The sequence below is a fragment of the Mustelus asterias genome, chromosome 3 (assembly GCF_964213995.1).
Source record: "Mustelus asterias chromosome 3, sMusAst1.hap1.1, whole genome shotgun sequence".
NCBI lineage: Eukaryota > Metazoa > Chordata > Chondrichthyes > Carcharhiniformes > Triakidae > Mustelus > Mustelus asterias.
In genome coordinates, this window is record NC_135803.1 from 154869172 (window position 1) to 154894487 (window position 25316).

At 47.3% G+C, this 25316-nt stretch overlaps 1 protein-coding gene across 2 annotated transcripts in view; it reads left to right on the forward strand.

The window, feature by feature from the left end:
• The window catches only part of kbtbd12 (kelch repeat and BTB (POZ) domain containing 12), a 60402-nt gene extending 40424 nt beyond the window's left edge, over window positions 1–19978 (forward strand). For both annotated transcript variants that reach the window (XM_078209980.1, XM_078209981.1), the window contains 2 exons: window positions 12339–12536; window positions 13830–19978. In XM_078209980.1, coding sequence (XP_078066106.1) covers window positions 12339–12536; window positions 13830–13999 — 368 coding nt within the window. In that variant the 3' untranslated portion in view covers window positions 14000–19978. The remainder of the gene's footprint in view (window positions 1–12338; window positions 12537–13829) is intronic.
• Window positions 19979–25316: the final 5338 nt, after the last annotated feature.

Genomic DNA, 25316 nt, shown 5'->3' on the forward strand with positions numbered 1-25316 from the left:
CAGCTGTATAAGGTGCTGGTGAGGCCACACCTGGAAAACTGAGTACAGTTTTGGTCTCCTTACTTGAGAAAGGATATACTGGCACTGGAGGGGGTGCAGAGGAGATTCACTAGGTTGATTCCGGAGTTGAGAGGGTTGGCTTATGAGGAGAGACTGAGTAGACTGGGGCTACACTCATTGGAATTCAGAAGAATGAGGGAAGATCTTATAGAAACAGGTAAGATTATGAAGGGAATAGATAAGATAGAAGCAGGGAAGCTGTTTCCACTGGCGGGTGAAACTAGAACTAGGGGGCATAGCCTCAAAATAAGGGAAAGCAGATTTAGGACTGAGTTGAGGAAGAACTTCTTCACACAAAGGGTTGTGAATCTGTGAAATTCCCTGTTCAGTGAAGCGGTTGAGGCTACCTCATTGAATGATTTTAAAGGCAAGGATAGATAAATTTTTGAACAGTAAAGGAATTAAGGGTTATGGTGAGCGGGCGGGCAAGTGGAGCTGAGTCCACAAAAAGATCAGCCATGATCTTATTGAATGGCGGAGCAGGCGCGAGGGGCCAGATGGCCTACCCCTGCTCCTAGTTCTTATGTTCAATTCTGGCCTTGGGTGACTGTCTGTGTGCATTCTGCACATTCTTCCCGTGTCTGCATGGGTTTTCTCCTTGTGTTCCGGTTGCCTCCCACAGTCCGAAGACGTGTGGGTTATATATAAACATAGAATATCGAAACTAGATTCAGGAGTAAGCTATTTGGCCCTTCAAGCCTACTCCGCCATTCATTTTGAACATGGCTGATCATTGAATTCAATATCCTGATCCCCCCTTCCCCCCATATCCCTTGATCCCTTTAGCCCCAAGAGCTATATCTAATTTCTTCTTGAAATCACACATCGTTTTGGCCTCAACTACATTCAGTGGTAGTGAATTCCACACATTCACCACCCTCTGGGTGAAGAAATTTCTCCTCACCTCAGTTCTGAAAGGTCTATCCCTTATCCTCAAACTAGGACCCCTAGTTCTGGACTCCCTCACCATTCTTTCTGAATCTACCCTGTCTAACCCTGTTAGAATTTTTATCAGTTTCTATCGGATTCCCTCTCACTCTTCTAAACTCCAGTGAATATAATCCTAACTGACTTAGTCTCTCCTCATATGACAGACCTGCCATTCCCAGGAATCAGCCTGGTAAACCTTCGCTGTACTCCCTCTATAGCAAGGACATCCTTCCTCAGATAAGGACACCAAAACTGCGCAGGGTTAGGTGGGCCCCGACTGCAAAGGCTTCTACCAATACTATTCAGAGCCTGACTACCAGGTGCAGCACAAGAACTGCTCCACTACCTCCACCCCCGTCCCCAAGAGTTGCCTGACAACCTCACTCTTCCCTCAGTTTCCTCTTTTAAACCTCAAATGAAAACCAGCACCTGGCCTCTGCTCCGCACGATCCATAACTCTCTTCACTGAGATTGGGAAGCAGCTGCAAACGGGAGCCGATGTGTGTAAGTCCACATAGAGTCATAGAGTCATACAGGTTTCCAGCATGGAAACAGGCCCTTCAGCCCAACTTGTCCATGCTGCCCTTTTTTTTAAAACCCCTCAGCTAGTTCCAATTGCCCACATTTGGCCCATATCCCTCGATACCCATCTTACCCATGTAACTGTCTAAACGCTTTTAAAAGACAAAATTGTACCCGCCTCTACTACTGCCTCTGGATATCACCAACAGCTGTCAGGACAGTGTGAAGAGAGGGGAAATTAAATCAGGATTCATTGATTAAATGATGGAAAACTTAGGTTTCAAAAATGAAGGTGTAGAATGAGAGGCGACCAACAGGTAGATGAACCAGTAAAGGGTTTATTGAGGCACCGTGACTTGCCTGTACCGCTGACAGGGAACGGCGAGCGGAACTGGAATATCCCACCGGCGGAGAAGGCTGGGAAATCTTGCCCCACGCCTTTCACAAACCCAGAACATTCCAGAAACACTTTGCTGCCAATTAAATACTTTAAGAAGTCTCACAACACCAGGTTAAAGTCCAACAGGTTTATTTGGTAGCAAATACGGCATCTCCACATCAATTAAATGACATTACAAGAATCAGGATGTCATTTAAATTAAATTGCCATGCATTGGCGTGCTATAGGAACCACAGCAGTCAATTTACACACAGCAAGCTCCCACAAACAGCAATAACCTGATTTTTGTTTTGCGATGTCGATTGAAGGCTTAATATTGGATGGGGGTTACCAGGAAGAACTCCCTTGCTCTTCTTTGGAAAGTGTCGTGGGATCTTTACTGTACATCTGAGGAAAAGGACAAGGCCTCATCTGAAAGAGAGAGTACTGTACAGCACTCCCTCAGCACTGGAATTCATGTGTCAGCTTTAGTGCTCAGGTCTGTGGAGTGGGTCCTCAACCCACCGCCCCTGCCTTGAGAAGGTACTCACTGAGCCAAGGGTGGCAGGAGGTAGGTAAGGCACATCATGTGCTTATCTAAAAGCCTCTTAAACTCCCCTATTGTAACTGCCTCCACTACCCCTGGCAGCGCGTTCCAGCCACCTGCCACTCTCTGTATAAAAAATGTGCCCCTCACATCTCCTTTGAACTTTCTCCCTCTCACCTTAAGCACATCTCCACATCAGGAGGTAGGTAAGGCAGGCCATGGTTTTGGGGGCAAAATGAGTTGGAGTTGAAGATGGTGTTACAACACAGTGAGGTTTATCACCTTGCCTTTATTAGTCGGGACGTTACAAGAATCAGGATGTCATGTTGCAGCTTTATAAAACTTAGGTTAGGCCGCACTTAGAGTATTACATTCAATTCTGGTCACCACATTACAGGAAGGATGTGGAGGCTTTGGAGAAGGTGCAGAAGAGGTTTACCGGGAAGCTGCCTGGATTAGAGGGTATGAGCTATAAGGAGAGGCTGGACAAACTAGGGTTGTTTTCTCTGGAGCGGCGGAGGCTGAGGGGAGACCTGATAGAAGTCTATAAAATTCTGAGAGGCACAGGTAGGCTGACAGACAGAAGCTTTTACCCAGAGTTGAAATGTCTAATACTAGGGGGCATGCACTTAAGGTGAGAGGGAGAAAGTTCAAAGGAGATGTGAGGGGCACGTTTTTTATACAGAGAGTGGCAGGTGTCTGGAACGCGCTGCCAGGGGTGGTGGTGGAGGCAGTTACAATAGGGGTGTTTAAGGGGCTTTTAGATAAGCACATGAATATGTGAGGAATAGAGGGATATGGAGCAAGGGCAGGCAGAAGGGATCAGTTTAATTTGGCCTCATGTTCGGCACAACATCGTGGGCCAAAGGGCCTGTTCCTGTGCCGTACTGTTCTACGTACTAAGAAGGAAGAGTGTTTGGAATGGGGGCGGGGGTTTCTGGGTGCTTGAGGAACAAGGAAAGGAAGGGGAAAACAGCGAAGGGCACAAAAAAAGGTTGTTGACGCAGAGATAAATTGGAGGCTGGAGATGAAAGAAAGGTCACCCAATAAACAATTAAGCCTTTTTATGAAGTGAAAGAATTCTGAAGCGGGCGGGACGTACTTTGATGAGTATTCAATGAAAATCTCACCACATCGCTGTAGAGTTCAACAACTGTGTTAATCTGTACAGTTCCCATTTGACGAAACGCCTTCGTGCATTTGTAGCAGTTCTCACCGCTGATTAAAGTACATCGCTTGTAACAGGGACCTCACTTTTGGAGGATGTCCAAATGTATCTCAATTGCCTTGGCATTTATTGAACAATCAAAGCCTTTCTTACTTTGATTTCCTATGTCCTGGGAAGGAAAAAAACACACACAGTCAAGTACATTTGAGTTGAACGCAGCTGTCAAGAACAGAACTGTCCTGTGTGATATCTGTGGGGAACCGCGAGTAATGGGGGCTTATTTTAATACCCTAAGGCCACAAAATGAACTATGTCCCGCACTGTCCCACAGTCAGCAGATTCTGGGTATAATCATCTGCAATTTCTGGAGCTCTGAAAGAACAAACAAAAACTGGAGAAGGGGTTAATTATACATTGAGTTTGTACTTTATTTGATAAAAAGATATTTTTAACCATGGTTTCTTGAGAACTGGAATTCCTGACTGTAAAAACATCTGTTTAACATCAGTACCAGAAGACAGGTTCCGGTCTGAAAACTGTACAGAGGCACTGGAGAAGGTTCAAGGAAAAATGAAGCAGGATTCCACCGGAACTGCCAGTTTCTATCTATCAGGAAAGGTTGGACAGGCTGAATCACTTTTCTCCCTCACAAAGAGAAGACCGAGGAATGGCCTGTTGGAGGTCTTCAAGAGTTTGATAGGGTAGACGGGAAGGTAGTGTTTCCACCTACGGGTGAGGCCAGAACTCAGAGTCCTAAATGTAGCTAACAAATCCAATAGGGAATTCCGGAAAAATATCTTTACTCAGAGAATAATTAGGAAGTGGAACTCGTTACCACAGGGAGTGGCGGGGCGAATAACATAGAAGTGTTTAAGGGGAAATGGATTAACACATGAGAGGGAAATGAATAGAAGGATATGAAAAGGGGTGGGAAGGAGCTCATGTGGAGGATAAGACCATAAGATATAGGAGCAGAATTAGGCCATTCAGCCCATCGAGTCTGCTCTGCCATTCAATCATGGCTGATATGATTCTCATCCCCATTCTCCTGCCTTTTCCACGTAACCCTTGATCCCCTTATTGATCAAGAACCTATCTATCTCTGTCTTAAAGACACTCAATGACCTGGTCTCCACAGCCCTCTGTGGCAATGAGTTCCACAGATTCACCACTCTCTGGCTGAAGAAATTCCTCCTCATCTCAGTTTTAAAGGAGCATCCCTTCACTCTGAGGTTGTGCCCTCTGGTTCTAGTCTCTCTCACTGGTGGAAACATCCTCCACTCTATCCAGGCCTCTCAGTATTCTGTAAGTTTCAACTAGATCCCCCTTCATCCTTCTAAACTCCATCGAGCACAGACCCAGACTCCTCAACCGTTCCTCGTATGACAAGCTCTTCTTCCTGGGATCATTCTTGTGAATGATAAACATTCTTTGAGGATAAACATTTGCATGGATTGGTTGGGTGAATGGCCTGTTTCAGTGCTGTATGTGTTATATGATACAGTATAAAACACACTATTGGGCCATCCAGAATAACTCTGTTGATAGACACAGGATTGAATGGGTTCTGGTGGGCAGAAGGCAGGAAAGTGAAGTTAAGGGCACAATATTGAATGATGGAGCAGGCTCAATGGGTGGAATGGACTGAGGTAAGGGTGGGATGGTGGTAATGTCACTGACTAGTAATCTGGAGACCCAGGCTGTTGCTTTGGGGACATGGGTTCAAATCCCGCCAAGGCAACTGATGGAATTTGAATTCAATTAATAATTCTGGATTTAAACACTAATGTCAGTAATGGTGAACTTGAAAATTGTCATAAAATTCCACTACACCTTTCAGGAAGGAAATCTGCCGTCCTTACCTTGTCTGGCCTACATGTGACTCCAGACCCACAGCAATGGGATTGACTCTTAGTTGCCCTCTGAAATGGCCGCGTGAGACACTCAGTTCAAGGGCAGTTAAGGATGGTCTTGCCTATGATGCCCATGACACAATAAAATTCCTGCTAATATTTCTTCTGTTTGTGTCCCAAGGAACTGTTATGTTACTGACAAGGCAATGCTTCAAATAAGATATTAAATGTCGACCGTCTCCACTGATAGGTACGAGAGATTCCATGATGTTATTCAAAGGAAAAATAGGCTGTCCTCCTGATGGCCTGACCAACCAACACCATCAGAAAGTAGATTAACTGGGCAATTGTTTCATCGTGCAGTGTGGGATCTTACTGTGCACAAAATAACTGCATTTGCTTACGTGACGACATTCACTGATTAAGCTTCAGTAGCCTTTTATACTCCAAACACATTCGGTCATTCCTAAGAGATGTAATAAGACGTTAAGTGAATAGAATTCCATCCAGTGTTAATATAAGCCTACTTGTGACACTAATAAGTAAACTTTTTAAACTTTAAAAAAATCCTTCTTTGATCAGTCACCATCCAACCCCCTCTCCGACCATCCAAAGAGGCTTAAATCCCTGTACCAATGAGATGGGACTCCAACTGACATCTCAATCCATCTTTCGTCAGCTCTGACGAAGGGTCATCCAGACTCGAAACGTTGGCTCTATTCTCTCTCCACAGATGCTGTCAGACCCCCTTGAGATTTTCCAGCATTTTCTGTTTTTGTTTCAAAAGTAAACCCCTCACTACTGAAGGAGTGCCACACTGTCAGGGCTGGCAGTTTGAATAATCTCAATGGTTGATCATCCACAGCTTTCTGGGTCGAGAACTCCAAAGATTTTCAGTCTTCTGCGTTAAGAAATGTCTCCTAATTTCAATCCTGAATGGCCAAACTCTGAATCTGAGGCTGTGTCCCTTCATTCCAGCCTGCCTAGCCATGGGGAAACAACCTCTCAGCATCCACCATGTCAAACCCTCTCCAAATGTTATACATTTCAGACAGATCACCTCAGTTTCTGAAACTCCGTAGAATGCATTTGATTTAATTTATTATTGTCACATGTATTAACATACAGTGAAAAGTATTGTTTCTTGCGCGCTATACAGAAAAAACATACCGTTCATAGAGAAGGAAATGAGAGAGTGCAGAATGTAGTGTTACAGTCATAGCTAGGGTATAGAGAAAGATCAACTTAATACATGATAGGACCATTCAAAAGTCTGACAGCAGCAGGGAAGAAGCTGTTCTTGAGTCGGTTGGTACGTGACCTCAGACTTTTGTATCTTTTTCCCAACAGAAGAAGGTGGAAGAGAGAATGTCTGGGGTGTTTGGGATCCTTAATTATGCTGGCTGCTTTTCTGAGACAATGGGAAGTGTAGACAGAGTCAATGGATGGGAGGCTGGTTTGCGTGATGGATTGGGCTACATTCACGACCTTTTGTAGTTCCTTGTGGTCTTGGACAGAGCAGGAGCCCCAGATCAAGCTGTGATACAACCAGAAAGAACGCTTTCTATGGTGCATCTGTAAAAGTTGGTGAGATTCTCTGGTAGCAGAGAGCAGCGGACTTGCCGAATTTCCTTAGCTTCCTGAGAAAGTGGAGGCGTTGATGGGCATTTCCCCCATCTCCCTGTATAGGGCAACCCTCTCACCCAAGAATCAATCAAGTAAACAGGAGGAGGAAAGCTAGGGGAGGCGCAAAGGGGTGGTTTGGGAGTGGCTTTTGAAAGACAGAAGAGAGATAACAGAAGGAAAAGGGTCAGGACGTGAATATACGAGTGTCGCTGGGGGGGGGGGGGGGGGGGGGGGCTTGCTGAGCAGTCTGGAGTAGGGAATGTTGGAGAAGGGAAACATAACAAGACCAAGGAGGGAAAACTAAGACAAGTTTGGAAGCTTGATGAGTGTGTGGTGTCATAATTCCCTGCTCATTTAGGGAATAAAGGAGAAACACGGAACTGGGGGTCTTTCCTTGACATAGGTTTGTTCATAAAATCCTGAGATCACAGCGACAGAATCCCTTCCTCCTCTCACCTCCACCCTCCCAAGAGGAGGAAACCAGTTCTTATATATACTGCAGAATAATGCCCTAACCTTTCCCCATTTAGTAACAGCTGCTCTCAGTTACAGCTAGAGCAAACACTTCATCATGACAGGATTGCAACTTGAACATGCGGTGCTTTGTGCATGATATAGGCTGCAGAATACTGCCTCACAGCACCAGGGACCCGAGTTCAAGTCCCGGCTTGGGTCACTGTCTGTGCGGAGTCTGCACGTTCTCCTCGTGTCTGCGTGGGTTTCCTCCGGGTGCTCCGGTTTCCTCCCACAGTCCGAAAGACATGCTGGTTAGGTGGATTGGCCATGCTTACTTGCCCCTTAGTGTCCAAAAATGTGTAGGTTAGGGGGATTAGTGGGGTTACAGGAATCGGGTGTGGGTGGGCTGCTCTGTTGGAGAAATGGTGCAGACTTGATGGGCTGAATGGCCTGCTTCTGCACTGTATGGATTCTATGATTCTATGTAGGCACTGAGATGTATGGGCTATGTAGAAACACATTGATATCCTTATGATATCCCAAAGCATTTCACACCATGGAATAAATGGGGAGGGGGGGGGGCGCATAGTGGCAATGTCACTGGGCTAGAACCCTAGCAGCACAAACTGATCATTTGGCAACATGGGTTCAAATGGCAGCTGGTGGAATATAAGTTTATTTAATTAATAAAAACTCTGGAATTGAAAGCCAGTCTCAGTGATTTTAAGTTTATTTAATAGTGTCACAAGTAGGCTTACATTAACACTGCAATGAAGTTACTGCGAAAGTCCCTCAGTTGCCACACTCCAGCACCTGTTCGGCACACTGAGGGAGAATTTAGCACGGCCAATGCGCCCTAACCAGCGCATCTTTTGGACTATGGGAGGAAACTGGAGCAGCCGGAGGAACCCCACACAGACACGGGGAGAACGCGCAGATTCCGCACAGACAGTGACCCAAGCCGGGAATCGAACCTGGGTCCCTGGTGCTGTGAGGCAGCAGTGCTAACCACTGTGCTACCGTGCCGCCCTATCCGTGAAACTATCATCGATTGTCATAATAACCATTCAGGTTCATTAATGTCTGTTAGGGAAGGAAAATCTGCCATCCTTACCCGGTCTGGCCTATATGTGACTCCAGAGCCCTTAACCGCCCTCTGAAATGTCCTCGTGAGACACTCAGTTCAAGGGCAATCAGGGATAGACAACAAATGCTGCCTTTGCAAAGTCCAAAGATGTGCGGGTTAGGTTGATTGGCCATGCTAAAAATTGCCCTTAATGTCCTGTGATGCGTAGGTTAGAGGATTAGTGGGTAAATCTGTAGGGATATGGGGGTAGGGCCTGGGTGGGATTGTGGTCGGTGCAGACTCGATGGGCCGAATGGCCTCTTTCTGTACTGTAGGGATTCTATGATTTCTATGATTTGCCAGTGAGGCCCAGACTACTTTTTAAAGGAGATGTACGAGGCAGATTATTTACACAGAGAGTAGTGGATGCCTGGAACTCGTTGCCGGGGGAGGTAGTGGAAGCGGATACGGTAGTGACTTTTAAGGGACGTCTTGACAAGTACATGAATAGGATGGGAATAGAGCGATATGGTCCCCGGAAGGGTTGGTTAAGTCGGGCAGCATGGTCGGTGCAGGCTTGGAGGGCCGAAGGGCCCTGTTCCTGAGCTGTAATTTTCTTTGTTCTTTGGACATGGAAGAATGGGACAATAGGGAGGTTGAGTTTCAAGGAGAGAGTTAGTGTACGGGAGTGAAGGACTTTGATGGGAGAGTATCGAATGGTTGTGCTTTGATGGGCTGAAGGGCCTTTATAGGTTCTGGTCTTCCTCTGTTGCCTTGTGCAGGAATCGCCAGGCCGCTGAGGGAAGACGATGCGGTTTCCCTCCTGGGGCTGTGCAATTAGAAACACGCACAGCAAACTGTTCCATTCAACAGAAACTGGCCAGCTTCTGCCCGCTGTTCAGATTAGCATAAAATTGAGGCAACAGAGAAAAGACCGCAGCGATTTCAGGAGCCCAACAGTTGATGGGCAGCATACAAACTGTGAACTAAATCTGCACAGCCCCGCTTTGATACAGCGATTGAATCAAGCTGGTTAATACGCGTGAATATTCAATTGTTCACGCCTGCCAAACTAGCAGGGTCCAGACAATCTGTGTTGATATGACTTGACAGAGCCATCACACTAACACGAGCTGCCAAATACCAATATCATTTAAGCTGTCACAGTCATTTTTACTCCGTCATGTACCTGATTGATTGAGTTCACGGATGCTGGGGTGGGGGAGGGAGGGAAATCCTTTTGCAAAATATCAATTTATTTATAGAGACATGTAAGATAATGAAGGGGCGAGACAGGGTAGAAGCAGCGAGGTTATTTCCACTTACAGTGGAAACAAGAACGAGGGGGCATAGCCTCAAAATACGGGGGAGTCAATTTAGAACAGAGTTGAGGAGGGACTTCTTCTCCCAGAGGGTAGTGAATCTCTGGAATTCTCTGCCCAATGAAGCAGTAGAGGCTACCTCGTTAAATGTGTTTAAGTCACAGATAGATAGATTTTTAACCATTAAGGGAATTAAGGGTTATGGGGAGCGGGCGGGTAGGTGGAACTGAACCCACTATCAGATCAGCCATGATCTTATTGAATGGCGGGGCAGGCTTGAGGGGCTAGATGGCCTACTCCTCCTCCTGTTTCTTATGTCCGTATGTTCTTATTCTATTTCCTTGCCCCTACGTTTCCCAAACTCAATTTATCACTTCGAATTAATAGCGGGCTTAAAAAAAGAGAAAGGGAAGACTTGCATTTATCTCGCATCTTTCATGACTTCAAGACACTTATTTTATTTGTTCACAGGACGGGAGAATTCCTGGCTAGTCCACCATTCATTACCTATCCCTAATTGCCCTTGGGAAGGTGGTGGTGAGCTATCTTCTTGAAACGCTGCAGTCCCTGTGGTGTACTGAACAGGGCCAGGGAGATAAATTGTATGCCCTGGTGCTGTTCCTGTTTCTGGGTCCCTTATTCCTCCCCCCACTCCACCCACTTTAACCGCCCCCTCCCTCCCCCCCGCACCACCCCAAACATGCAGGATACTTATCCCCTTTCAGGATTCACCAATCAATTCACCAAATAGCCACAGAAAGATCCTAGTAAAATGAGGACACCTACTGTTGGCATCTGGTTAGAAATAACGTCCGATATATATGCATCATAGAATCATGGAGTCCAACAGTGCAGAAGGAGGCCATTTGGCCCATTGAGTCTGCACCGACCACAATCCCACCCAGGCCCTATCCCCATAACCCCATGCATTTACCCTAGCTAGTCCCCCTGACACTAAGGGGCAATTTAGCATGGCCAATCCAGCTAAGCCGCACATCTTTGGAGTGCGGGAGGAAACCGGAGCACCCGGAGGAAACCCACGCAGATGCAGGGAGAGCGTGCAAACTCCGCACAGACAGTGACCCGAGGCCGGAATTGAACCCGGGTCCCCGGTGCTGTGAGGCCGCAGTGCTAACCACTGTGCCACTGTGCCGTCCCTCATTAATATTGAGGGCTGCAATGATATAATACGGTGTTAGTGTGAATGCATCCTATATGTGATCCCATCGTGACTATTAAACAAACCAGAGGGCAGAAGAGGCTCTTTCTGCTCCTGGCTGTGAAGGGCACAGGTGGAGACCAACTCTTCGATAGAGTGTGAAATACCTGGCCGCCATCTCAGGGTAAGGAACAGGAGATTCAGAGGGGATTTGAGAAAACATTTTTTCACGCAGAGGGTGATAGGAATCTGGAATGCGCTGCCTGGGAAGGGAGTGGAGGCCGGAGGCCTTACAGCCTTTAAAAGGTATTTAGGTGAATACTTGAAACATCATAACATTCAAGGATATGGGACAAGTGCTGGAAAATGGGATTAGCGCAACTTTAGTGGTCGTTATTGTTGGTGCAGACCGCAGTGACATGGGGGGAATTATTTTTAATTTCATGAACTAATCCCCTGACACTAAGGGACAATTTAGCACGGCCAAGCGACCTAATCCACACACATTTGGACTGTGGGAGGAAACCGGAGCAACCGGAGGAAACCCACGCAGACACGGGGAGAACATGCAGACTCCACACAGACAGTAACCCAAGGCTGGAATCGAACCTGGGTCCCTGGCGCTGTGAGGCAGCAGTGCCACCACTGTGCCACCATCTCAGGCAATTCCCACATAACTCTGCACACCAGCACTTCCTGACGCGTGTCTCGTATATCCGGTCTCCGACAATCCGGTGAACAGAAGGCTTGTCCCGATATAAATTGTTCTTTGAAAGAACAGACACAAGCTCAGTGGGCAGAATGATTTTGATTTGATTTATTATTGTCACATATATTAACATATGGTAAAAGGTATTGTTTCTTGCATGCTATACAGACAAAACATACCGTTCATAGAGAAGGAAAGGAGAGAATGCAGAATGCAGTGTTACAGTCATAGCTAGGGTATAGAGAAAGATCAACTTAATGCAAGGTAAGTCCATTCAAAAGTCTGACAGCAGCAGGGAAGAAGCTGTTCTTGAGTCGGTTGGTACGTGACCTCAGACTTTTGTATCTTTTTCCCGATGGAAGTAGGTGGAAGAGAGAATGTCTGGAGTGCGTAGGGTCCTTGATTATACTGGCTGCTTTACTGAGGCAGCAGGAGTGCAGACAGAGTCCATGGATGGGAGGCTGGTTTGAGTGATAGACTGGGCTTCTAAGCTGTACTATGATTCTATTTAATTTATGTACTTTATAATTCTTAACTGAAGGTGGGATTGGCTGCTCTGGTGTTGACCGAGGCCAGGCCAGGAGGTGTTTGGATACTGTAGAGATCTACAACCCAGACGGAGATTTCTGGAGGAATGGACCTCCATTGCCAATGCCAATTCTCTCACTCCGAACCAATTCCACCAATGCCGGGGTGGTGGACGGGAGGCTGTATGTCTGTGGAGCGTTTCGTGGCGCAGGTACGGAAAGATTCAATGAGTTATTTATTGGACTGACACTGATCTGGTCAGATTGAAAAACTGAAGACAAGTCAGAGAAATAGACTTCAGGACAGGTGCGAAACGCTCTGATCAAAAAGGCTGGTTTTAAGACAGTGTCTTAAAGGCAGAGAGAGATGTGAGAGGTTGTAGCGAGGGAGTTCTAGAGCTTAGGGCTTAGACTAAAGGCATGGCCGCCCATGATGGGAAGGTTCAAATTGGGATGAGAGGCCAGCATTGGAGGAACTCAGGGATTTTGGATAGTTGTGGGGTTGGAGGAGATTACAGAGTTCAGGGGTAAGACCATGGAGGGATTTGAATGTGAAAGGAAAGATTTTTAAATCAATGGACCGGGAGGTAGATATGATCGCGAGCACTGGGGTTCATGGCTAAATAGGACTCAGGATAATTTGGGATGTGGGCAGCAGAGTTTTGGATCAGTTGGGTTTATGAAGGGTGGACGGTGAAAGGTCAGGAGAGCATGAGAATAGTGAAGTTTAGAGGTTAAAAGAAAAAGCACAGGTCATTTCTTCAACAACAGAAATGCTGAGAGTCTTGGGGTTTTTTTTATTCATTCGTGGAGCATGAGCATCACTGGCTGGCCAGCATTTATTGCCCATCCCTAGTTGCCCTTGAGAAGGTGGTGGTGAGCTGCCTTCTTGAATCGCTGCAGCCCATGTGCTGTGGGTTGACCCACAATGCCGTTAGGGAGGGAATTCCAGGATTTTGACCCAGCGACTGCGAAGGAATGGCGATATATTTCCAAGTCAGGATGGTGAGTGGCTTGAAGGGGAAGTTGCAGGTGGTGGTGTTCCCATGTATCTGCTGCCCTTGTCCTTCTAGATGGAAGTGGTTATTGTACAAATAGATATTGGACATGGGGAGGGGGCGGGTCAGTCAGCTCAGTTGGTGGGATATTGGGGAATCGGACACTCAGCTGGCTGGATGACTGCTTTGTAATGCAAGACCAATGCCAACAGCGTGGGATCAATTCCCAACCTTGCCCCTCGCCTGAGGTGTGGGGATCCCCAGGTTAAATCACCACCAGTCAGCTCTCCCCCACAAAGGGAAGAGCAGCCTCTGGTTATCTGGAACTATGGAGACTTAACTTTCATTGGACAATGTAGGCACTTCCCTAACTGTGAGAGGCTCAGAATGCTTAGAATGAAGACTACACTGCCATACCCAATAGAATGTAGAAAACTAGTCCCTCAGTTGTAACATTGCCTTTTGCCGTTGCACAGCCATTGCATTTCATTATCTTCCTCTTCTTAGATCGACATGAAGTCATCGTCAAAGATATCTTGGAACTGGACCCTTGGGAGAATCTGTGGAATGTGGTGGCCCATGATGTCCTCATGCACGACAGCTACGATGTCTGTCTGGTCGCAAGGCTCAACCCTAGAGACCTCATTCCACCACCTGCCGACTTGGTGGGACAGTGAGTGAGGAGTGAGGCAGGTTTGGGCTCTTTAAGCTTGGCTGTGGCTCAGTGGTTATCGCTCTCACCTGCGCGTCAGAGGTTTGCGGGTTCGAGTCCCCAATCCAAAACCTCCAACATAAAAGCAGCACCGAATCTCCCAGTGCAACACTGAGGGGGTGCTGCACTGTCGGAGGTGCAACTTTCCAAACGCAGGATGAATTTTCCCGTCCCGCCCGCCACAGGAATTGTAGCGGGTGGGACAGGACTATGCAAACCTGGGAGGGGTTTTCCGGTCTTGGGGCGAGTGCAGCTGGAAAATCCCGCCCGAGATTCCAAACCTGAGACTTTACCTCTCCTCTGAGGTGGATGTAAAGCATCCAATGATACGTTCTGAAGGAGAGCGGAAGGGAAACTGCTGGATCTCTTGGTCAATATTTATCTCTCAACCAAAATACTGGATACAGATTATCTCCTCATTATCACATTGCTGTAAATTTAAATCCCCCCACATGTTGTAGAGGGAGTACAGCGAAGGTTTACCAGGCCGATTCCTGGGATGGCAGGTCTGTCATATGAGGAGAGACTAAGTCGGTTAGAATTATATTCACTGGAGTTTAGAAGAGTGAGAGGGGATCTCAGAGAAACTTATAAAATTCTAACAGGGTTAGACAGGGTAGATTCAGAAAGAATGTTCCCGATGGTGGGGGGAGTTCAGAACTGGGGGTCATAGTTTGAGAATAAAGGGTAAACCTTTTAGGACTGAGGTGAGGAGAAATTTCTTCACCCAGAGGGTGGTGAATGTGTGGAATTCACTCCCACAGAAAGTAGTTGAGGCCAAAACGTTGTGTGATTTCAAGAAGAAATTAGATCTAGCTCTTAGGGCTAAAGGGATCAAGGATTATGGGGGGGAAGGGGGCTCAGGATATTGAATTTGATGATCAGCCATGATCAAGATGATTGGCGGAGCAGGGTAGAAGGGCCGAATGGGATCCTAGGTAAAGTAGCACATTGGATCAAAATTGGCAGAGAGGCAGGAAGCAGAGGGTGGTGGAAGAGGGAAGTTTCTGTGACGGGAAGTCTGTTTCCAGTGAGACTCTGCAGGGCTCAGTGCTGGGGGCATTGCTGTTTGTGATGCACATTAATAATTTGGACTGAAATGAAGGGGGAATGATCTAGAAGTGCGCGGATGACACGTACATTGTTAGGATGGTAAATAGTGGGGCGGATAGCCGGAGACTGCAGGAGGATATTAATGGACCTGGTCAGGTGGACAGAGCAGCGGCAAATGGAATTCAACCTGGAAAAGTGTGAGGTAATGCATTTGGGGAGGACTAACAAGGCCAAAGGAATAGACAATGAATGGTAGGACCCTGGAAAGTAACAAAGATCAGAGGAACCTTGGGCTACATGTTCACAGATCCCTCAAGGCAGCAGGAAAGGTAGATAAGGTGGTGAAGAAGGCATATGGGATACTTTGCCTTTATTAGCCAAGGCGTAGAATACAAATGATGTGGAGATGTGGAGAATACAAAAGCAGGGAGGTCATGCTGGAACTGTATGAAACACTGGTTAGGCCAGTACTGTGTGCAGTTCTGGTCACCACATTATCGTAAGGTTGTGATTGCACTGGAGAGGGTGCAGAGGAGATTTGACAGGATACTGCCTGGTCTGGAGGGTGTGAGCTATGAGGAGAGATTGGATAGGCTGGGACTGTTTTCCTTGGAGCAGTGAAGGGTGAGAAGGGACCCGATAGAGATGGATAAGATTATGAGCGGCACAGATAGGGTGGGTAGGAAGGCATCTTGTCCATTAGTAGAGGGGACAATAACCAGGGGGCAGGATTTATGGTAGAATGCTCAGAGGGTGAGAATCTGGAACTCTCTGCCTGAAAGGGGAGTAGAAGCAGAAATTCTCCTAACATTTAAGAAGTATTTAGATATTCACTTGCACGGCCATAACCTCCAGGGCTATGGGCCAAGCACTGGAAAATAGGATAGTGTAGACAGATCTTTATTGACCAACGTGGACAAAATGGGCCGAATGGCCTTCGCTGTGCTGTAAAAGCCTCTGAATTGATAACAATGGAAAGTAATGGCCAGGCGACGTGTTTGATTGGATGCTGGTTGAGGGGTCAGTATTAACTGTGGGGATAACTCCCCTGTTCTTCTCCAAAGTCGTGGTCACAGGATCTTTTACAGCCATCTGAGAGAGCTGACGATTATTTCATTTATTAGTGTCACGAGTAGCCTTACATTAACACTGCAATGAAGTTACTGTGAAGACCCCCTAGTTGCCACAATCCGGCACCTGTTCGGGTACACTGAGGGAGAATTTAGCATGGTCAATGCACCCTAACCAGCATGTCTTTCAGATTGTGGGAGGAAACCGGAGCACCCGGAGGAAACCCACGCAGACACGGGGAGAACGTGCAAACTCCACACAGACAGTGACCCAAGCCGAGAATCGAACCTGGGTCCTTGGCGCTGTGAGGCAGCAGTGCTAACCACTGTGCCACCGACAGGGACTTGCTTTAACATTTAATCTGAAGTATCAATTTTGTTCATTTCTCAGAGTGGGGTTTGAACCCATAACCTCCCGATGAGGTGAGAGCGCAGCTCACTCAGTCCTTGCTGGTATTAGATTGAAGAGGACAAGTTTACAATTTGTTTGGTTTAAATCTGACCTGAGACATTGGACTATTGCTAATTGATTACCGATGAAGAATCAGCCTTAAACCCTGCGTTGAATCTTATTTCTGGAAGAATGTTTGCATTAAATCTATTGATATTTTAGGTTGCCTAAATCTAGAGCTAAACGATAGTGGGGGTGGAGTGAAGGTTTGAGGATCTATTTTGTATGAAGCCCTCAAGCTAAAAAATCTACAAAACTTTGCCAATAATAGAAACATAGAAGATAGGAACAGGAGGAGGCCATTTGGCTCTTCGAGCCTGCTCCGCCATTCATTACGATCATGGCTGATCGTCCAACTCAATAGCCTAATCCTGCTTTCTCCCCATAACCTTTGATCCCATTCGCCCCAAGTGCTATATCCAGCCACCTCTTGAATACATTCAATATTTTGGCATCAACTACTTCCTGTGGTAATGAATTCCACAGGCTCACCACTCTTTAGGTGAAGAAATGTCTCCTCATCTCCGTCCTAAATGGCCTACCCTGAATCCTCAGACTGTGACCCCTGGTTCTGGACTCCCCCACCATCGGGAACATCCTCCCTGCATCTACCCTGTCTAGTCCTGATAGAATTTTATAACTCTCTGTGAGATCTCCCCTCATTCGTCTGAACTCCAGTGAAAACAATCCTAACCTGGTCAATCTCTCCTCATACATCAGTCCCGCCATCCCCGGAATCAGCCTGGTAAACCTTCGCTGCACTCCCTCGAGAGCAAGAACATCCTTTCTCAGAAAAGGAGACCAAAACTGCACACAATACTCTAAGTATGGCCTCACCAAGGCCCTGTATAATTGCAACAACACATTTAAAGTTTATTTAACACTGCAATGAAGTTATTGTGAAAATCCCTAGTCGCCACACTCTGGCGCCCGTTCGGCTGCATTGAGGGAGAATTTAGCATGGCCAATGCACCTAACCAGCATGTCTTTCAGACTGTGGGAGGAAACCGGAGCACCCGGAGGAAACCCACACAGACAAGGGGAGAATGTGCAAACTCCTCACAGACAGTGACCCAAGCTGGGAATTGAACCCGGGTCCCTGGCGCTGTGAGGCAGCAGTGCTAACCACTGTGTCACCATGCCGCCCTGCTCCTGGATGCGAAACCTCTTACAATGAAGGCCAACGTACCATTTGCCTTCTTTACCGCCTACTGCACCTGCATGCTTACCTTCAGCGACAGGTGCACAGGGACACCCAGGTCCTGTTGCACACTCCCCTCTCCCAATTTACAGCCATTCAGGTAATAACCTGCCTTCTTGTTTTTGCTTCCAAAGTAAATAATACAGTCATCGTACAGCTTACAAACAGCCCGAGCTCCCGGTTAGACGGTGCTTACTGAACACATGTAGATCTGAACCTTCTCACAATCTGTACGTGCTTTAGAGACAAACTCATCTCACAGGAGAGGATTACATAGGATATTCTACACAAGAACAATCACTGGGACAAACCAGTCCCATGCTGGGGGTTTGCTCCACTCGAACCTCCTTCCATCTATCCTCATCTATAGCTACCTTTCCAATCCTTTATTCGCCCGACTCCCTCAATAGCTTTCCCTAAATGCACTTATGCTGTGAGAATCAACCACTTTCTGGGTGGGATTTTCCAGCTGCGATCGCCCCAAGTCTGGAAAATCCCGCCGAGTTCAACGGACCTTTGTATGCTCCGTGTCCCGCCCGCTACGATTCCTGTGGCAGGACAATTCTGCCCTCTGTGTTAGTGAGTTCCACATGTTCACCCTGCCTTGCATGAAGAGCATTCTGAATCCCTTAGCAGATATCTAGGTGACTATCTTATATTGATGGCCTTTGTTTCTCTCTTCATATGGGACCATTCTCCCTGTATCCACTGAATCAAAACCTTTCATCATAGAATCCCTACAGCGCAGAAGGAGGCCATTCGGCCCATCGAGTCTGCACCGACAACAATCCCACCCTATCCCCAGCACCCCATATATTTAGCCCGCTAATCCCTCTAACCTACGCATCCTGGGACACTAAGGGGCAATTTAGCGTGGCCAATCAGCCTAAATGCACATCTTTGGACTGTGGGAGGAAACCGAAGCACCCGGAGGAAACCCACGCAGACACGGGGAGAACGTGCAAACTCCGCACAGACAGTGATCCAAGCTGGGAATTGAACCCAGGTCCCTGGAGCTGTGAAGCAGCAGTGCTAACCACTGTGCTACCGTGCTGCCCATGTTAAAAACCTCTATTAGATCACCCCTCAGCATTCTCCTGCAAGTTAAAGTGATAGATCATAGAATCCGACAGTGCAGAAGGAGGCCATTTGGCCCATCGAGTTTGCACCGACCACAATTCCACCCAGGTCCTATCCCCATAACCCCATGCATTTACCTTAGGTAGACCCCCTGACACTAAGGGGCAATTTAGCGTGGCCAATCCACCTAACCCGCGCATCTTTGGACTGTGGGAGGAAACTGGAGCACCCGGAGGAAACCCACACAGACACGGGGAGAATGTGCAGACTCCGCACAGACAGTGACCCAAGCCGGGAACTGAACCCAGGCCCCTGGCGCTGCGAGACAGCAGTGCTAACCACTGTGCCACCGCGCCGCCCACCAGAGCCAGCATGTTAATCCTTTACTGATACATGTACCCACACATTTCTGGCACCATCATTGTCATTCTTCTTCCAACTCTCTCCTGCCTCTCTATTGTTTTTAATAGTTTGCTGATGATACAGATTGCCGGTGGCGCTAACATTAACTGACTTCTGCCGACATTTTTCGGAAAAGTTCTGGGCCGGATTTCTCCGGCCGTTTACGTCCCGCCGTCGTTTCCAGCGAGGACAGAGAATTTGGCGCTCAGCCAAATCTCCGTACACTGCAGCGGGACCGGAAAATCCCGCCGGCGTGGAGAATTCCAGCCCTGAATTCAAAGAGTCGCCTAGTGGGTAGTGTTGTCCTATTGGCTGCAGATTCCATTCTTGGCTTAGACTAAAAAAGAATGCCCCCTGAGACGGCCGAGCTCGCCTCTCAGTTTGAAGGCAATCAGAGACAGGCAATAAATACTGGTCCAGCCAGCGACCTCCACATCCCATGAATAAATAAAACAACAGCAGCAGTTCTGGGGCCACAGATGACAGGATGACTCAATAGAAAGTGGGTGCAGAGTGTAGCAAGATCAGGGAACATATCTTGGTTAGAAAGGAGCAAAATTGCAACAAGAATCAAAAGAAAAGATTCATTATTGGAACTCAAGGTTGATTTTCTGCAGCTAAACATTGTGATGCATCCCGTGGCTTGTGCCTGCGTTCCTTCAACTCTCAATAAAACTGTTAAGTGTTTGACTCCTTTTTTCATTCTTTTATGGGATGTGGGCTTCATTGGGAAGGCCAGTATGTGATGTCCATTTCTTTGAGAAGGTTTAAAGTTTATTTATTAGTGTCGCAAGTAGGCTTACATTAACACTGCAATGAAGTTACAGTGAAAATCCTCTCATCGCCACACTCCAGCACCTGTTTGGATACACTGAGGGAGAATTTAGCATGGCCAAACCACCCAACCAGCATGTCTTTTGGACTGTGGGAGGAATCCCACGTAGACACAGGGAGAACGTGCAAACTCCACACAGACAGTAACCCAAGCTGGGAATCGAATCGGGGTCTCTGGAGCTGTGAGGCAGCAGTGCTAACCACTGTGCCAAGGTGGTGATGAGCTGCCTTCTTAAACCATTGCAATCCATGTGGTGTAGCTACACCCACATAGCTGTTAGAAAGAGAGTTGAAATATTTCCTCAGAGGCTGGTGTCCCATTCTTATCTCCACTCCTAAGAGTGCTTCAGGTACAATGTCAGAATCCAGAGTATCAGTAGCCCTAATACTCCTCATTTTATACACAGGTGGGGCTCCCTGATTGGGCAGGCAATCATTACCTCAGTCAGGGAGCTCATACTCCAAGAGGCCCATCTTATGGGCCTCATTGAGGTCATTACAGCAACAGTGAAGGAACAGCGATCTATTTCCAAGTCAGGATGGTGAGTGGCTTAAAGTTTATTTATTTATCAGTCACAAGTAAGGCTTACATTAACACTGCAATGAAGTTACTGTGAAATTCCCCTAGTCGCCACAGTCTGGCCCCTGTTCGGGTCAATGCACCTAACCTTGGAGGGAAACTTGCAGGTGATGGTGTTCCCAGGTGTCTGCTGACCATATCGGGGTAGAGGCGATGGCCAAGTGGTATTATGACTAGACTATTAATCCAGAAACTCAGCTAATGGGGACCCGGGTTCGAATCCCGCCATGGCAGCTGGTGGAATTTGAATTCAATAAAAAATATCTGGAATTGAGAATCTACTGATGACCACAAAACCATTGTCGATTGTCGGAAAAACCAATCTGGTTCACTAATGTCCTTTAGGGAAGGAAATCTGCAGTCCTTATCCAGTCTGGCCTACATGTGACTCCAGAGCCACAGCAATGTGGTTGAGTCTCAACTGCCCTCCAAGGGTAACTAGGGATGGGCAATAAATGCTGGCCCAGCCAGCGACGCCCATGTCCCACAAATGAATAAAACAAGTCCTTTGAGGTGGTAGAAGTTGCAGGTTTGGAAGGTGTTTAAGGAGGTTTGGTGAGTTGCTGCAATGTGCATCTTGTCGATGGTACACACTGTGGGTCAGTGATGGAGGGAGTGGATGTTTGTGATGGTGATCAAGTGGGTTCTTGTGAGTGGAACTCACATTCCTGGGACAGAGACGAGGGGCAGGATTTTGAGTGTTGGTGTGGGAATATGATGTCAGGGTCGAATGTGGGTCCATATTTCACTGTGCTGAGAACAATCTCCCAACTATAATTTTGCAGATTTCTTTCTGGAATGTGAGCATCATTAAAGGCCAACATCTGCTGCTCATCCCTAATCACCCACCTGGAGATGATGGTGAACCAATTTGGTGCCAGAAGATGCACTCCTAGCTGTTCAGTTGAGGACGATATGCGGCCTCAGGAAGCAGGGTGCTCTCTGCTCCAGGAGCAGATGCAACCCGCCTCCATCTTAAGGTTCCCTCTCAGCAATAAAAACAGACCACGGCGGCTGGGTCACCATTTTGGAGAGGTTACCCCCCCCCCCCCCCCCCCCCCCCCCCCGCCGCCGCCCCCCACCCACAGTGCAGCCTGGGGCTACAATAGACAGATGAAACCTCAGAGTCAGCCTGAAGCAGCACCCACCACTATCCTGAGCCTGCCGATGGAAAGCTGCCAACAAGAAAACACAAGAAATGGGACGGCACAGTGGTTAGCACTGCTGCCTCACAGCGCCAGGGTCCTGGGTTCGATTCCCGGCTTGGGTCACTGTCTGTGTGGAGGCTGCATGTTCTCCCCATGTCTGCGTGGGTTTCCTCCAGGTGCTCCAGTTTTCTCCCACAGTCTGAAGACGTGCGGGTTAGGTGGATTGGCCATGCTAAGTTCTCCCTCAGTGTACCCGAACAGGCGCCGGAGTGTGGCGACTAGGGGATTTTCACAGTAACTTCATTGCAGTGTTAATGTAAGCCTACTTGTGACACTAATAAATAAACTTTAACTTTTAAAAACTTTGAAAGTAGGCCATTCAGCCCCTCCAGACTGTTCCACTATTCCAGTGGTTCCCAAACTTTTTTCACTGGGCCGCACTTTCGGAATAAAAATTTGCTCGCGCCACACCGAATTTTTTATTGATAAGAAATACATTCAAAAACAAAAAAAAACAACTCCGAGCAGTGCTTGATTTATAACATAGAACACAACTACTTTATAATAGGATCATGGGACATCCAGAAAGTATAAAACAATGCTTGTTTAAACCATGTTTAAATGTTTCTTTGATTGTCCTTGAATCTTCCCGCCACACTTGCCATCCTCTCTCGCTGCACCAGTGTGGCGCGCCGCACCCTTTGGGAACTACTGCACTATTCAAACGATCATGGATGGTCTGATTGTGGCCTGAACCCCACTTTCCTGCCTGCCCCCCATAACCCTCTCTCCCTTGTAAATCAGTAATCTGTCTAATCAAGTCTGTTAGGCCCACTAAGCTGCACCCCTCACAGCGCACCCTCCACTTCCTGTGCCATCTCCATTGCCAACTCATGCCAACGTACATACCTCATTCTACTGAAAGAGTTCTTACTCAATACACACACTTGATTGTGGAATCTGGAACTACCCCTGCCTCTCCCCCCACATGTGGGATCTTGCTGTGTGCAAATTGGCTTCCATGTCTCAGACATCGCAATAATGACAGCACATTAAAAGTGCTTCATTGGCAGTAAAGCACTTTTGGATGTCCAAAGGTTGTGAAAGGTGCTTTTAAATGTGAATCTTTCCCACGTTGTAAAATTCCACTGGGTCAGATAACAGTTTGACAACACAGTTTGGGAGCTGTAATAAAACAGTTGATACGACTGGGTTAACCAAGGTTCACACAGAGTTCAAAATGCAGGAGCAGCTGTGTCAAAATCTAGGACAACTCGGATGTCAAACCATTGATTCTAAAAGAATAAACATCCCCTTCAGGAAATCACGAGCTGGAATTTGTAACGATGCTGCATTGATAAGTCCCAAAGGAACAGTGTCATTTTGATGTTCGAACGTTTCCACACCAGAATATTATACTCTATTGCTAATTACTAATGGATGACATGGTGGCACAGTGCTTAGCGCTGCTGCCTCACAGCGCCAGGGATCTGGGTTCGATTCCCGGCTGGCGTCACTGTCTGTGTGGAGTCTGCACGTTCTCCTTGTGGCTGTGGCGTTTTCCTCCGGCTGCTCCGGTTTCCTCCCACAGTCCGATAGACAAAGAACAAAGAAAATTACAGCACAGGAACAGGCCCTTCGGCCCTCCAAGCCTGCACCGACCATGCTGCCCGACTGAACTAAAACCCCCTACCCTTCCAGGGACCATATCCCTCTATTCCCATCCTATTCATGTAATTGTCATGACACCCTTTAAAAGTCACTATTGTATCTGCTTCCACTACCTCCCCCGGCAGTGAGTTCCAGGCACCCACCACCCTCTGTGTAAAAAACTTGCTTCGTACATGCTGGTTATAGAATCATAGAATCTACAGGGCAGAAGGAGGCCATTTGGCCCATTGTGCCTGGACCGACAACAATCCCATCCAGGTCCTGTCCTATCTCCATAACCCCATGTATTTACCCACCTAGTCCCCCTCACGCTAAGGGGCAATTTTAGTATGGCCAATCAACCTAACCCGCACATCTTTGGAGTGTGGGAGGAAACCGGAGCACCCAGAGGAAACCCACGCAGACACGGGGAGAATGTGCAAACTCCACACAGACAGTGACCCGAGGCCGGAATTGAACCCGGGTCCCCGGCGCTGTGAGGCAGCAGTGTTAACTACTGTGCCACCGTGCTGCCCAAGTGCATAGCTGCATTGGCCATGCTAAATTCTCCCTCAGTGTACCCAAAAAGGCGCCAGAGTGTGGGACTAGGGGATTTTCACAGTAACTTCATTGCAGTGTTAAAGTAAGCCTACTTGTGACACTAATAAATAAACTTAAACTAAATCCACCTTTTACTGAGTTCCTATCACTTTCTGATAGCTCATTTGAAAACAATAGGATAGTATAAGACCATAAGATATAGGAGCAGAATTAGGCCACTCGGCCCATCGAGTCTACTCTGCCATTCAATTATGGCTGATATTTTTCTCATCCCCATTCTCCTGCCTTTTCCTCTGATCCCCCTATTAATTAAGACCCTATCTATCTCTGTCTTAAAGACACTCAATGACCCGGCCTCCACGGCCTTTTGCGGCAAAGAGTTCCACAGATTCACCACTTTCTGGCTGAAGAAATTCCCCCTCATCTCAGTTTTAAAGGATTGTCCCTTTAATGTCAGGTTCAGCAGTGCTGCTTGGAGACAGGCTAGCAAAGGACACACAACAATCAAGACGCAATGATTACCATGTGGGGTTACACAGAATATACAGAAACAGACCACACGGCCCATCGGGGCTATGTTGGCATTTACGCGGTATTCAAGCTTCCTCCCATCTAAAGCTCTCTCGCAGACCTGTTAGAAATTCTTTCACTGATTGCCTCTTGAACTGAGTGGCATTCTAGGCCATTTCTTAAGAGTCAACAGATGTGGAACTACACGTAGGAAAGGATGACAGATCTCCCTTCCCTATAGAGGATTAGTGAGCCAGATGGTTCTTTATGACAATGGTTTCACCATTCGAATTTTAATTCCAAATATTATTGAATTCAAATCTCACCACCTGCCATCATAGAATATCATAGAATCCCTACAGTGCAGAAGGAGGCCATTCGGCCCATTGAGTCTGCACCAACTCTCTGACAGAGCATCTTACCCAGGCCGATCCCCCTACCCTATCCCCATAATACACACATTTATCCCGCTAATTCCCCTAATCTACACATCTTGGGATACTAAAGGGCAATTTAGAATGGCCAATCCACCTCACCAGCACGTCTTTCAGACTGTGAGAGGAAACCGGAGCACCTGGAGGAAACCCACGCAGGAACGAGGAGAAGGTGCCAACTCCACACAAACAGTGACCCAAGCCGGGAATTGAACCCGGGTCCCTGGCGCTGTGAGGCAGCAGTGCTAACCACTGTGCCACCGTGCCGCCATGGTGGGTTTAAACCCTGGTCCCCAGAACCCTGATTT